The sequence below is a fragment of the Phyllopteryx taeniolatus genome, chromosome 14 (assembly GCF_024500385.1).
Source record: "Phyllopteryx taeniolatus isolate TA_2022b chromosome 14, UOR_Ptae_1.2, whole genome shotgun sequence".
In the NCBI taxonomy this organism is placed as follows: domain Eukaryota; kingdom Metazoa; phylum Chordata; class Actinopteri; order Syngnathiformes; family Syngnathidae; genus Phyllopteryx; species Phyllopteryx taeniolatus.
Window position 1 is genome coordinate 7,130,940 of NC_084515.1, and position 15,885 is coordinate 7,146,824.

General features: G+C 41.0%; 1 protein-coding gene across 9 annotated transcripts in view; it reads left to right on the forward strand.

Annotated features, from left to right (window-relative positions):
- Nucleotides 1-15,885, forward strand: part of LOC133488945 (receptor-type tyrosine-protein phosphatase S-like) — a 119,533-nt gene that overhangs the window by 76,662 nt on the left and 26,986 nt on the right. For 3 of the 9 annotated variants that reach the window (XM_061797495.1, XM_061797497.1, XM_061797498.1), the window contains 9 exons: nt 2,757-2,771; nt 6,305-6,574; nt 6,953-7,332; nt 9,100-9,301; nt 10,973-11,109; nt 11,742-11,886; nt 13,788-14,105; nt 15,447-15,640; nt 15,768-15,794. In XM_061797495.1, coding sequence (XP_061653479.1) covers nt 2,757-2,771; nt 6,305-6,574; nt 6,953-7,332; nt 9,100-9,301; nt 10,973-11,109; nt 11,742-11,886; nt 13,788-14,105; nt 15,447-15,640; nt 15,768-15,794 — 1,688 coding nt within the window. The remainder of the gene's footprint in view (nt 1-2,756; nt 2,772-6,304; nt 6,575-6,952; nt 7,333-9,099; nt 9,302-10,972; nt 11,110-11,741; nt 11,887-13,787; nt 14,106-15,446; nt 15,641-15,767; nt 15,795-15,885) is intronic. The other 6 variants (XM_061797499.1, XM_061797500.1, XM_061797501.1 and 3 more) reach the window with 3 other exon arrangements.

The following is a 15,885-nucleotide window of genomic DNA, read 5'->3' on the forward strand; positions in this document are numbered from 1 at the left end:
GAATAAAGTAAATTATGTTAAATTAATTTTCAGTTTTATTGTATGATTTGATGAATATGAAATCCTGAAAAATAACTTCAATAAAACCAATAACAAAAATATAAAAATAATTATAATGATAAAATGATAAAAATATATTAAAATTGCAACATAACCACTGCTTAACTTAATCATAAGCATAGTCTACATTTCATTCTTCCGTACCGCTTATCCTCACTAGGGTCGCGGGCGTGCTGGAGCCTATCACAGGTAATTTGAATAGATTAAATAAAAAATAAATTACAAAACCATAAAAAATAATCTCAATAAATACAAATTATATTTTTTAAAGTGAAAAATAACAATTAAAGTCCAATTCATTTTATTCATTTTTTTACTGTCAGTATATGGTGGGAACATTATTTGCTTTCTCCACATGTGCGGCAATACACATTTGAACTTCTTGATGCAACTGGGATTTAGTTTTGTTGATGTTCCTGCTGTGCACGTATTGACCTCTGAGGGGCAGTGTGATACACACAATGAGATACACACTTGCAGTAACAAAGAAAGTAGATGTCACGACCGAATATTATTATAACTCGATTTACACAGCGATTGAAGAATATATGCCAGTGAATATTTTTATATTGCCTCTTTGTATGTGGTTATACAGCGTTTGTGTACCAATATTCATTTATTTGAGAAATATACTGTAAGTGCTGCGAGTTCAATGCTAATTTTCATTAGCTCGTCAATGGTGTTAGCTTTGAGCTAGCGATTTTCTGTAAGTAAGGTCTGTGATGTATTTGAACATTCAATAAGTGTAATTCTTTTATTATGTGAGTTTAGTTTAACAGTGAACTGCAACTGGAGTGTCAATAAACGACTAAGCAACATTCATTCTTACACTCTGGTAAAATTGGAGATTTTAGATCCAGTCCGATCCGATCCAGTCCGTCATTTTTTTGCTGACATCGGACCGACTAATGATCTCAAAGATCGGATTGGGACACCCCTATTTACATCATCACACACTTGTCACGTACATCCTCGCTGCTAATATCGCTTTAGCATAAACTATGCTAACTTGCACGAAGCAGTCCAAGAGAGATTATGTCATAAAACTTACTGGTGAGATTGGTGTTAGTGGCCAAGTCTGCTCGCCGATGTCGGTCATAATCAAGTGGGTCAACCGGTCTTGAACATAACTCACTGTGCAATCAGTGCGACTTGTCTCTCCATTTGAAGGGTGAGGATGAAGGGTTAATTTGACTTAAGGTTGAGGAATAGTTAAAGAGACTGTAGTCCAAGTACACTCACCCATAATTAATTTGTTATTCTCAAACCATGTTACTTATGATTTCAGTGTAGTTTTATAGTTGTGAGAAAATTTTGGGAACTTTTGAGGAAAATTCTTTTCTTGCAGTTTTGCAATGAAATAATATCAAGGGCCTCTTTGAAAGACTTTTTCAATAAATGTTAATATTTTCCAAAGTAGCCTCTTAATTGCTTAATTCACAATCACTTAGAATACCCAGAATGAAAATAATTAGCTTTAACCTAAAAAAATTAAAAAAAAATATTTTATAAAATGCACAAAAACATTTCAGTTTCTACTTTTGCATTGGAGCGCTTCACATGCAGGTTGCAGTTTGGATTTGTAATATAGCTCGTGTGACACCAGTCCTGGAAACTTTCTGACACCCTTCTTAGAAAAGAAGTCTTCACACAGGGCTTTTAACCATTGGGATGTTTGAATGACAACGTGTTTTGCTCATGCAAGTATTATCTGTGCATATTGATAGATGCAGCTACATTGCATGTCTATGTTTGCACGGTGCATGCTGAATGTTAGTCTGTGTGTGTGTGTCCAGCATGCTCAGTTGAGATGAAACGCTTGCCTAATCATGTCTGTTTCTAACAGATTTTTGTCTCTGTCTCCTCCTTGTCTTCAACTTCTCTATCCAATTCTGGGCATCTTCCGGGTTTATTTTCCTCAAGTAAATTCTAAAATGTTTTTTCATTTTATATGTAACTAGTAAATTGAATATAGAAGAAACCTATTTTTCTTCTTCTTCTTTTTGTTTGAAATCAAAATGAAAAAAATGTTGACTTTTATTCAATTGTCTCTCGATTCTTTGAGTAGGAGGGATGTGGCCTATGAAGATTCCAAGTCACGATGTCACTCATTAAGGGGTGGAGGCTATGATGTGAATTTGCCGTTACTGTATGTCTTTATTTCTGTGTGGATTGATTTATTTTGGGGTTGGTCGGAAAATGTCAAAATGTGTTATCCAGATAAAGAAAAGCTTATGGAATCATGATATTGTTTTGCTAAGATTTAAACAGTTTTCTTAATTTTACCATTTTATATTTCTTAAGTGACACGTTTTTTTCTGCTCTCGTTTTCGCTCCCCTTTCATTCTCCTTCCATTCTAAGATGTCTATCCATTGATCTCTTTGTCTTTTTCAGTTTTCTGTGTTGTGAACCTTTTCTTCTTTTTATTTCTTCAGCATACATGCTCTTCTTCTGCTATCTTTTTTTTTCTCTTACTTCGGAACCACCTGCTCTCTGAATGGGCCAGACTCTGGTATAGCTGTGTTTTTAAATAGATTCATGTTTTTTCTTCTTCCTCGCTCTTCTTCTATTTCCCCCTTTCCCCACCATCCCCCGAAAAAACCTCCTCTAACCCTATCTTTATCTCTCTACCCCTCCCCTCCCTCCCTCTTTTTTCTCCTCTCCCTCCGCATTCTGTCCGCACCCTGATGTGTAGGAGCTACAGACACATGTACATAAGTCTATTAACTTATAAACATGAACATACTACCTCACTTTTTTGCCCGCACTTGTTCTTCTTCTCTCTCCGTTCTGCCTCTCTCATCCTGTCTTGTTCTTTACTTAACGTGTCCGATGATCACTCTGTAACTGCCAAGGCACCTTATTAGAACCCTCTCCTGTCCACATACCCAGTTCATTTTGACTGCACACTGTTATCTGTTTGAAACTGTGTATTTTGTTGTTGCAATGTGCCTTTGCCTACATTGCCACGTCATTGCGTGGAAGCGGAGCAGAGCTGTTCTCTCTCTCACTTCCATCGCTGTCTTCTCCTCCTCTACCTGTCTCTCTCTCCCACTTCCACATTATCTCTGTTGTGTTCGTCCACCGTTTTATTCCTCTTGAGTCGCCGAGGCATGCAAAGTGACCTATGAGTTCAGTCTCTCAGTATCCAGGAGCACTGGCATGGACAAAAGAATTGGGACAGAAACGATTAATTAATCAATTAGGCCGCAGGGGTGTCACAGTCGGCACGGTGGCCGACTGGTTAGAGCGTCAGCCTCACAGTTCTGAGGACCCGGGTTCAATCCCCGGCCCCGCCTGTGTGGAGTTTGCATGTTCTCCCCGTGCCTGCGTGGGTTTTCTCCGGGCACTCCGGTTTCCTCCCACATCCCAAAAACATGCATTAATTGGAGACTCTAAACTGCCCGTAGGCATGACTGTGAGTGCGAATGGTTGTTTGTTTCTATGTGCCCTGCGATTGGCTGGCAACCAGTTCAGGGTGTACCCCGCCTCCTGCCCGATGACAGCTGGGATAGGCTCCAGCACGCCCGCGACCCTAGTGAGGAGAAGCGGCTCAGAAAATGGATGGATGGATGGGTGTCACAGTCATTTTCGTCACGGGCCACTTTTTAATTATAGTTTCCCTTGGAGGACCGTTATGACTGGGAACCCATATACAGTGAACCCTCGCTACTTCGCGGTTCGACTATCGCGGATTCACGACTTCACGGTGTTTTTAAGTTTTATATATATATATATATATATATGGACATTATTTACAGTACCCATCTTTATTTTAATTGTTACTGCTAAGTAGTGTGCAATAATGCAATATCCTATGATACGATATGATAATAATACGATAGAGAGGTTTTTAAAAGGTCAAAATACACGTTAAATAATTAAATCAATACGGTGTCTCTACTTCGCGGGAATTCGCTTATCGCACCCAGTCCTGGAACTTAACTCCCGCGATAGACGAGGGTTCACTGTAAAGGTATTATATATATATATATATATATAAACACACAAAAAACATACACAATAAATTGTTCAACTATTTTTCAATTTATTTTAAAAGAGGCAAAATGCTTGCAATATCTCAACAGTATTAAAAGTGAAGACAAGTTGTAATTTTCAACACACATGATTTGCTTTCGCGGGCTGTGGATGTGGCAGGTCGAATCTGGCCCCCGGACCATGAGTTTGACACCTGTAAATTAAGGGTTAGGTTTATGCTACCTGAATCTTCATTATTCGTCTTAGTAAGACAAACAGCACTCTTTTGTGGACAATAATACACATATTCTGGACAGAGAATACAGATTTAAATAAACGAATGAGGGAGGCCATCGAATCAAGGTTTAGAAATCATCTCTAAATAGAGGAAGGAATTTACAACACCACCTGTCTCCCACATATAAAGCAGTCCTTTCATCCTGTCTGAAGAGATTTAATAATTTAGCCTCTGACAAATAACACAAAGCCACTTTTGGCCCTCAGGTGCCTCTACAACCATTTTTACAACTGGATGGAATATTAACAATGATGATTCTGTCATTGGCTGACAAAGGCCTCTCTCCAATGTATCTTAATGACTGGCATTTTGCATCCCAAAAACAAGGAGAACCATTCTTGGTTGGGGCATGTCTCTAACTCCACATGGAAATGCATTTCATTGTATCCGCAAATTAATTTTTTTTTATCGGTTTGATGTTTCGTCCACACGGAGCCGGCATTTTGGGATGCTGAAAACAATCATTTTTGAAACCGGGTCCAAGTGTGGACAGCTCTCAAAATGCTGTCCTTGCGTTTCTGTGTGTACAACACAAGGCATCTTTCCTGAATTGATGACGCGGTGCTCTCAGTTCTCACATTACCGTGTGCAAGCAGTGACACAATTTCCAACAAAAATGATAGATTACCGAGTCAGATGTTCTTTACCTTGGCGGTGGTCTGGGCTTTCGTTCCAAAGCACAGTCAACACAACTTTTTTTGCTCTTTCTTGCTCGCTTCCCATTCACGGCCATTTGTTGCATGTTTATATCACCCAGGCTTCTTATTCTCTGTTTTTGGTGACTTCCTGTGGCAGCGTTACAGCGCCCCTTCAGGCCTGGCATAAACTACAGCGTTTCAGCGTCTTCACGTAGACACATTTCTTGAAATGATTCCGTGTTTATGGAAAAGTTTTTAAAGACGAATAACAAAAAAATATTTGCTCAATTTCCGTGTAGACAGGATTTCCACACCAAGATTAGAGTACAGCTGTTCTATCTAGCCTTGCTGCATGGACTGGTAAAGCCTGCGTAATGTCTTCTAAGACAACCGGAACAGTCCAGGTGGAATCGATTCAATGCCCTCAAAATACAATGACCTGAGATAAGAATATTCACAGGCATTTTACCACGACGTTTTTGATAATTCCATGCTTTGTTGACACAGTTTGAGAAAAAGCCTTGTTTACTGTTCCAGAATGACTGCACTAGTGCACAAAGCAAGACCTTAGAGGCATCTATGGATGAGTTTGGTGTGAAATAACTCCCACCAAACACCTTTGGGATGAACTAGAACATAGATGAAAATGTTCCTCTGGATAAATTAACACCAAATTCCCACTGACACACTAACATCTTCAAAGTCTTCTCGCAAGAATTGAAGCTGTTGAAGCTGCTGCTTATTTTTGCTTCATGTAGATGTAATGGCAATGTGTCCCAATACCTTTGTTCATATATAGGACCTATACTTCAGTAAGCTTTTAAAGAAACCCAAGTTTAGTGTAGCCATTGCTTCAAGCAATGCCAGTGAGGAAATGTTATATTACATATAAATAATTAAATACATCTGACATGACAATCAACAAATAAGACATTTCCAAAGAAGAGAAACTGATTCTTGATGCCATGCCCTTGTTTAAGCGTTACTCAAGAGTTTGTCACATTATTGTTTGTCCAGGCAGCTCACTCTGATTGGGTGAGCTCAACAAGATGTGTGTCTTTCTGTTGGATTCATCAGTACCATAAAGTAATTGGGACTAACTTGAAGTATCCCTTTGTAATTTCTGTAAAAGAAAAAAAAAACCCTGAAGTTCATTCTCCCCCTTCCTGTTACCTCTCTTCTCTTCACTCTTTCTGCATCTCGCTCTCTGCCTCTCTATCTGATTCTCTCCCCCTCACCCGACCTCCTCTCTCTCTCCACCTTTCTTCTCCCCGCCCTTCCTTAACCTCCTGCCCTCTCCTCTGTACCCCAACTCTCCTCCTTTACCAGTGCGCCGGGTCGCCCCTCGTTTCTCCATCCTCCCCTCCAACCACGAAATCATGCCGGGAGGGAGCGTCAACATCACCTGCGTGGCGGTGGGCTCCCCCATGCCCTACGTCAAATGGATGGTGGGCAGCGAGGACCTGACCCCCGAGGACGAGATGCCGATAGGTCGCAACGTGCTGGAGCTCAACGGCGTACGGGAGTCGGCCAACTACACGTGCGTGGCCATGAGTAGCCTGGGGATCATCGAGGCCACAGCTCAGGTCTTGGTCAAGAGTAAGAGATTCACTGCTACTGGCCTAGAGTTGCAAAGAGATAGAAAAAGTCCAGTAAATTTGCATAAAGTTTGCGGAAAATTTACGGGAAGTTAAGATGGGGAAGTTTGGAAATACACATTACAAATTTTCATTGGACTAATGGGACATTATGAGAATTAATTGAGAATTTTGGGTAAATAATGCAAAGTTATCACATTCAGGTGACACGGTGGACAAGTGGGTAGCACATCTACCTCAGATTTCTTAGTTTCGCATCTGTGTGGAGTTTCCATGTTTTTAAATTCCCGTAATTTTGCAGCCCTTGAGAAGCCACTTCATCGTTGCACTACAGTATATCACCTTAACAATGTCCTAATCAATCTTGATTTGCTCCTAGCTTTGCCAAAGCCTCCTGGCACTCCCATTGTCACAGAGACCACAGCCACCAGTGTGACCATCACATGGGACTCTGGTAACCCCGACCCAGTCTCCTACTACATCATCCAGTACCGAGCCAAAGGTCCAGACAGCAAGTACGAGACGGTGGACAGCATCACTACAACTCGCTACAGCATCGGTGGGCTGTACCCCAACACTGAGTACGAGATCCGAGTGTCGGCCTTCAACAGCATTGGCCAGGGCCCCCCCTCCGTGCGTGTGGAGGCCCGGACGGGAGAGCAGGCCCCGGCCAGCCCACCGCGAAACGTCCAAGCCCACATTATTTCACAGAACACAGTGATGGTCCGCTGGGAGGAACCTGAGGAGCCAAATGGGCAGGTGGGATGACCGAAGTATTTATTTATTTGAAATATCATGTCAGTTGGCACGATTGACGACTGGTTAGCACATCTGCCTCACAGTTCTGAGGAGCTGGGTTCAAATCCGGCCTCGCCTGTGTAGAGTTTGCATGTTCTCCACGTCCCTGCGTTGATTTTCTCCGGGAACTCCAGTTTCCTCCCACATCCCCAAAAACATGCATGCTAGTTTAATTGAAGACTCTAAATTGCCCACAGGTGTGAATGTGAGTACGAATGGTTGTTTGTTTATACAGTATGTGCCCTGAGATTGGCTGGTGACCAGTTCAGGGTGTACCACGCTTCTCGCCCAAAAATAGCTGGGATAGGCTCCAGCACGCCCGCAACCCTAGTGAGGATAAACGGTATGGAAACTAGATGGATGGATACCCCAATAGCCAAGATTATGCTGCAAGTTCCCATGAAGACATTTTGTCATTTGCACTTTATCCCTGTAAATTCCAATACATTGCCATCAATGCTCATATGTTGGCATGAAAAGACTTAAGCTTTGACATTTAAAAATGTGATCCAATAGAAACGCTACATCAGCAACTGCATCTTACTGAGGCGTGTTTCTAAAAATAGGCATAATATTAATCATATTATGAATTAACACCTTTTTACCAATGTCAGTCAAAACTGAGCTTTAAAAGCAGAATTTTCAATACAGCTCTTATGTTTGATCTCATTACAATCTTCTAATAGAGTGTCCAGTGAGTCTGTAGCATGTGTCTAAAGTTTGCAAATTGATTCAATGAAGTAATATGAGAATGGGCACTATATTTTAAAGGATTGTGCTGGGAATGCTAAATGGTCTTTTCACTCATATTTATTTACCGTTAGGCTACAGAGATTTTTGGATTCTTTTACATATTACAGTAAATGTTTCAATTCTGCACATCCAGCAGATCACTGGGGAGCAATAAAGTGATTGCTTTAAAATTGTAATTACTTTCATGTGACATTAACAGTAGAGGCATTGGTGCCAACTAATAATACAGAAAAAAAAAAGATTTATCCCCATCTGAAATTACATTTCCTTTTACTGAGGACAGACTAACAAGGTTTCAGATTTGCACAGAGACTTTAAGGAGATTAAAACATTAAAGCCTTCATAAAATTGCCCACTGGGAGCTGTTTTACAGTGTACAGGTTCATGTCCTTTACAGGGATTGTGCTCCCAGTCTCTACCCCCTCTAACACATCAGTACAACCCCAATCTCTAAAGAAAGAAAAGGTGATTGGACTTTGTACTCTAAATAAAGAGCACTCCCTCTGGAAGCCTATTTCCTTTTCGAGCCGACCTGGCGATCTACAATATTCACAGAAGTGCATTTAGTGCATATGAGGATTAAAGTTATTAAAGGAGTGACAACAGATTGCTGGTGGAGGTCACGAGTGAGGACAGTAAACAAATGTGATGAGATAGTGACAACACACTTAGTTTGTATTAGAGGTGTTCTGTCCAACCTTCAGCCACGGGAGGTCGTCACCTCATAACAACGACCTCTAACAAGGCGTGAACCACAACCCGGCGTGGCCATCTGGATTGACGTAAAACCATATTTCATGGATGACAATCTAGACTGTGATAAATACTAGTTGTTTGGATGCTGAATGAAGGGTTTATGGATTACCGTGCATGCAAGACAGTGAGATTAAATGGGAGACCACTTATCCCACAGCTCAGTCCAGGATGACCTTAAAAACTCAACACGCTATCCGTCAATCTCTCTCCGTGTTACAGGTGAAGGGCTATCGCGTGTACTACACCATGGACCCGTCCCGGCCGATGAATGAGTGGAAGATCCATAATGTCCAGGACAGTGTGATCACCACAATACAGAGCTTGGTGACATCTGAGACATACACCCTCCAAGTCCTGGCCTTCACCTCAGTCGGGGACGGGCCCTTCTCTGACCCGGTCCATGTTAAAGTCATGCCAGGAGGTCAGTATTGTGCATAGGCAAACATAATATCATATCGTATATCACATACTGTATCATCGCAGTGGGGCGGAATCGTAGCAGCTCCAAAATCGCTACTTTTCTGGAAATAAAAAACAAATTTCTTTTACAATTTCTTTGAAAATTACAATTTCAATTAAAAATCATATTATAAAACTTCACAACTGAAATAAAATTTTAACAATCTAGAAAATTCGGAAAAATGTAGATCAAAAGAATTTCTCTGATTTTTCCTGGTCATGACACGTTTGACAGGCCACTTGTTGTGAGGCAGAATTCACAGGGCTCAAGTATGATTGCCCTCTAGACCTATTAAATGTTTTAAAACTTTGCTAGCCTGCGTACTAACTTCTCTAGCCCGAATGAACTCGCTCGGTTTACTTCACATCAGTCTTTAAATTTGGAATTGAGGCATGGGAGAAGATTTCTCTATGTTCTGAGCTCCTGTTTCCATTGAGCAGACACACAACTCAGTGGAGGCCACATTGTTATTTTTCAGGCTGCAAAATAGGTGCGACTTAAATAACAGTACCAATGCTGGTTGCAGTTTTACACTGCATTTTACCTCAAGAGGTAAATCAACAATATGTTCTACTCAAGTGATTGGCTAATCATTACAGTGACCATCCCTAGTATTAAATATAAAGTCTATAGATTGCATTAGAAAGAAAGAAAAACAGTTCTATCTGTTGGACCACTTATCCCGCTGCCCTGCAGCATCACCACTGGATGTCATACAAAACACCAAGCATCTTATTCAGATGACAAGTGGAACCTAGCCGCTATGCAATACTGGGCGTGACCTGTCACAACATGTGCATCCTTCAAATGAGTAACTTGCACAAACTGACACTTAACTTAGTGGAGAGTTGTGGAAAGGAAACGGGGATTAACGGGACCAAAAAGTTGTTCTGTTCGAGCTAATCATGTCACGGTGACAGCAGTGGCAAAAGTTGTAGGTTTTATGTGGCGGCAGGCATGAAGAGATTAACGCTCACAAATCTGTGATGGCATTACGTGTTTAAATTCCTGTGTAGACGTGAGACATTTGTACCTGAACATTCTGTCAGTTTCAAGCTCGTACAAGAAGAGAAACATGGTTTAAGTTAAAATATTTGTAGAAGTCTGATGAAAGAAGAGCCTCATGGTTACAACATAAATCACATGGAATTAGTTGAAAATGTGTTTTGAATGGATTTAAAATGGTGAAGAAAAGCTGCTTTTCTACTGGAATAACTTAAATGTTAAAGAGAAACATAAAACATCTTAATTGTACACCGCAACTTGTCTTTTTATTGCTGTAATTGACTAACTACAACAGCCATAGAATAACAAACTGTCCATTTAAAAATATTAATATTTTTATTATTATAACAATGCAAAATTAGTGAAACATTTTCAACTATATAATATTTGTGATTTTACTGAGCAACAAAGCTAATGTTTGAAGAAATATAAATACCCAAATTGTATGTGGTCAAAGTATGGGTATGTGTGAGAACTCTTTCTAATATTTTTGACCTACGTATATGCAGAAAGCAAAGAAGAAAATGTCAGCATTATACCTTCTGGTGATAAAGTTCTGAAATACTGTAGACTATACATGCAAATAAAATTGAAACCGAAATGGGTGTGCCTTATTTCCTCCTCCAGTTCCAGGACAACCAGGGAAGTTTAAAATCGGGAGAGTGACAGACACCAGCATTGAGCTGACTTGGGAGCCTGCATACACTAAGGAAGGCATCATCAACTATGAGCTCCTTTACAAACCTGTCAAGTTTGGCAGTTTGGTAAGACTCAATCTATATGCTTAATTTCACACTTGATAGGTAGGCAGGCACACCAGAGACCAATCTATTTGTATACAGTGATGCCTTTACATACAAGTAAACCCAATTACGAATTCTTCGGGATACAAGCCATCGTTCGGCTGATGTTTTTGGTTTCACTTGGGAGCAAAAATTTCAGATGCAAGCGCTGTTTAGTGGCAGTGAACTCAACTCAACTCCACTACAAGCAGAAGTTTGCAGATGGTGAACAATTCTTCAAAAAAGAGGCTTCAAGCTGTTCATTGCCACTGCCAGTTGAAGTTTAGTGTGAAACTAAACATTAAACAGAAACAATTACACGTTGTGTATTTAAAACAACCACGTAACTTTACCTTAAAGTCCACTAGCTTAATGCTAACACATAATGGGAAACACCAAAGAAGGGCTAACAAATAGCATTCATGTAGCCGTGATATAGCAATGGATATTTAAACACAAATGGTGCAGAAACATATGTAGACAAACAATATAACAACATCCTTTGCCAAAAATGACTAATATTACTGCCGCTTACTGACTCACAGTACTTATGAAACTCTTCTTTGTGTCTGTATGTTTTTGTGACACCTCGTTCTCTTCTCTTTCTCTCATAGGAGAAGTTGACCTTTGGCCCACGGAACTCCTACACGGTGGAGGGTCTGAAAGCCAACACAGACTACTCCTTCTCCCTGGCTGCCATATCAAACAAAGGCATCGGTGCTTTCACCAACGAACTGGTGCAGAGGACATCACAAGCCAGTATGTCTCTTTTTCCTTGGGTTCATTTGATGAACACACACACAGAGTGCTGCTGTATTGTGTTTCACCTTGCACACGAATGTCATGAAAACACACGTCTACACAAATTGCAGTTGATGTCCGGTGACCTTGTACAAGCTGGCAACCATGTGACACCATCTGAACATTGATGTCCTTTATCAGGCCATGTGTCCAAAGCCCACTACCATCCATCCATCTGCGTTTTAACTGTGACTTTCTTCCTCCTTCGCTCAGCCTCCCTCCCTTTTTTACTCAGCCAAAACATCATGACAGATGGAGATGGAGCAGCGATTAATGTTTTTTTCTCTTCCTTCCTTTTCACCGTCCTTTCACTTTTTTCCCCTCTATCGGTTTCTAATATCTTTGAAAGGGTGAAAGTCTCCCAGTTATTGGCTAGCAGGCAGTGGAGAGGAGCTTTAAAGGATTGTGGGTTGGCCTGCTATGTTGTAAGTAAGCGCCAGACAGTCTGTGAATTTTTTTTCTATTATTTGGATTTTCACCTTTCTTTGCTTTTCTCGATAATCAAGAATAGTCCAATAAATGCCTTTTTTGGGCTATGATGTTTAGTCGTGTGCACATAATGACAAATATTTTAAAAATGGGTATTTATTTTTCTATATCAGCCAGATTTTTTAAACTGAGAGCTATTTCTTGGGCACTGATTCATCCACTTTGATACACGCTTCTAAAATACCAAATTTGCTCAAATGATCTTTAACTACATGTTCTTGAGTGAATTCTGTTTTTTACATTTTTTAATTCATTACATATTTGAATGTAATTGCTGAAAACATGCAAAGACTGAGAACTATGTACAGTAGTACTAAATTGTGGGGATATGGCGTGAAACGGTTTTTCACAATTTCAGTTTTCCAGATTTCCGGAGGGGCGTAGCTAAAACATGGAACCATGCCTACGCCCCGAAAATGCCTCTTCCCTTCGGATAGTCCACTGGCGTAACTGCTTTAGAGCGCCTCATTGTCAGCTGTGAGTGTGCGCATGTCACGTAGAGAAAGCGGAGGGGCAAGAGGGAGAAAGTCCAATGTCACAGCCAGCATGTGGACAGGGATTTCACGCTGTAACCCTTGGCATTAATCAGTACCTAAGAAGTACCTCTTAAGTTGGTGACCCCTGACCTAGAGCTTGCAACCACACACGCACTTGACAGCCTGTGATTGTATCTTGGTGTGGACAGTGATTTATTTTAAAAATACCTGAGTTGGTGTGCACGTGGATTTAAATTGTGCAGTTGGTGATGTAATGTGTGTATATAAAACATCTCTCCAGTTTTCTGAGCCCAAAAATGTGCTTGGTAAATCTAACCTGTGTCCTTTTACTCTTTGCTTTCCCCCAAAAGAAGAAGAAAACAAAGTGGAGTAGATGTCAGAGGGCTGCAGTAAAGGCCAAGCTCTAAATAAGTAGACTATTTCCTGAAGCAAAATGCATTTCCCAGGGTGCGTTTTGTTATCGCCAAGGTTTGGTGCACATCTAGATTGTCCCCCGAGGCAAACAGCGCAGTGGCTTTACAGCTGAGTGGGCAGATACTTGAATCTGTCAGCCAGGACTTTTTGACTCCCACACATGCACACATGCTGTACTCTCATCAAGCCCAGACGTCTCCGCCTGTCTGCTCACGGTCAATAATCTTGTCTCTAGTTTATTTCATTATGCGCCATGCTTGTACGCCAAGTGCTTGCTTCGCTTTTGTTCTCATGCTTATCCCGGTGTCATCTCTTTCAGTTTGGTTTACCGTAGTGTCTTATTGTTTCCTTTTTTTTTTATCCTATTCCCTGTCCTTTTACTTATATCGTTCTCCTCCTCTGCTTTTCAAACCCAACTCTCAAACGCTTTACCGACTGCCCTCCCCCTTATCCAATCAGAGCCCTCAGCAGCACCTGAGGGTGTGTCCTGCGAGAGAGCCAGCTCCACCTCGTTGAGAGTTAGTTGGAGGCCACCTCCACTGGAGGGCCAGAATGGCGAGTTGGCAGGTTATGAGCTGAGGTACCGCAGAGTTTCTGGAGCAGAAGGCAAAGGTCAGGGCCAGGAGGTGTCCGGGCTTCCTATCCCGGCCCGAAAGGCGGACACATTGGTAGAGGGCCTGGAGAAATGGAGCTGGTACAACATCACCATGGCAGCCGCCACTTCTGAGGGAACTGGACCCAACAGTTTGCCTGTACTGTGCAGAACAGATGAGGATGGTAAGCCTATTGATGGATTAGTGATTACAATGAAATTTCAAGACAAATTTATGTACTCTTTGGATTTCACATTGTTCAATTGTTGGGAAAAATATGACTCTTCAGCGCAGAAGTCACATTTAGTTTCAAGCCTCAAGTTAGTGTGGGAAAAATCAGTCGTCGTGTGCCCAATAAATTTCAAGCAAGTCAAGTCATAACTAGGGTAATTCTCAATCTTGCTGAGTCAAAATATACGTATATTCACACATAACGTCACGTTGCCCTCAATATCTGTTAGGAAGTGTTAGTTAACTATAGTAGCACAGTCACAATCTCAGTTTTGAATGGTCCCAAGCCAGTCTTCTTTGTATTGTCTATTACTTTATTTTCTTCTCAATTAAAAACACAAACACAGTTTTTGACTAGCTAGACTTAATTTATAAGTTAGCATAGCGTACCTGTCTTTTGTGTTTTATAGTGGCTAATGAAATTAGATATTCTAGTTGTTTTGTCACTCATCTTTGAGTTACAACCATTTCATGTTGCCATTCTCTTTTTCACGATTGTATCAAAAACAATCACTTCCCGCTATAATACTTGCTTCATGAAGTGGCCTCTACAGTCCACGTCATAGAACACCGGTGGATTACGAGTTTCGTGAGCAATACCCAAAAAAATGACTTTTCTTTCAAAAACCAAACAAATGGCACACAACCTTGAAAATGCAGATTATCAGATGTAAACAGGCAAGAATAGTCCAGTCATGTAGTTCAAGTCGAGTCCTCTGAATACGAAGTCAAAGTCGAGTCTTTCATAAGTTTTAGCCAAGCAAGTACTAAATGCTTAAATTGGCGACTTAAGTCAGACTTGAGTCAACTCATGATTTGAGTCACGTGACTCGAGTCATGTCACTCAAGTCCCCTACCTCTGCTTCAGAGGTCTCCGTTTTGCTCCACTTACTCCCAAAGAAGACCCAGAGGTGTTAAAAGAACAACATGAGAAGAGAGGAACAATATACCCAGGAAGTGAGGGGACTCGCATTCAAAGCAGCTTCACCAAATACATCGTAGAAGTTATCGGAGGTTTTGCAAGAATAATTTTTTCCCGTGTAAGAATGTTGGTAAGTGAGTGAGACGCAGCACCAACGCAAGTAACCTTCACATTCCACCTTCGTTATTATGATTGAGTATTGAATTGACTGAGTTGTATAGTGTTTCTATCAATTATTTTTACACTTGACAGTAAAAATGATAAAAGGCTACTTGCTTGTTGTGTTGATGGTGTCTTCCACGTTGGATGTTCCACTGTATATACTGATGCTCATGTACTGTAGATATTTTACTACAAGTTTTACTTATACAGTTCCGAGCGCAGCCCCACGTCACATAGATGTCAACCCTTTCAATTCGTCTGCACTTCGGGTCACTTGGCGGTCTGTCTTGCCAAGGTTACGTCAAGGTCAGATCCGTGGCTACCAGGTGCACTACAGCCGTGTTGGCGGCAGTGAATCTCGAAACCTTCCTTGGATAAAAGACCTCCTACTGGATGAGTCTCAGGTGACATCATCGTGGAAGAACATTTAAATGTGATGAAGTGATGGTCGATTAGTTGATGGTTAAATATGCTTCCGTTCTCATCTCCTGTCTGGGTTGCCTGTCTGCTGTGTCTCGCCTGGCGGTTAAGATGGAGGAGTATGATTCCACTCAGTATGTGAGTGCACACACTTCACCCTCTTCACGAACTCAATATCAGTACATACAGAACTGTAGTAGCACTCAATATAACACAGAACTCTCCGTCA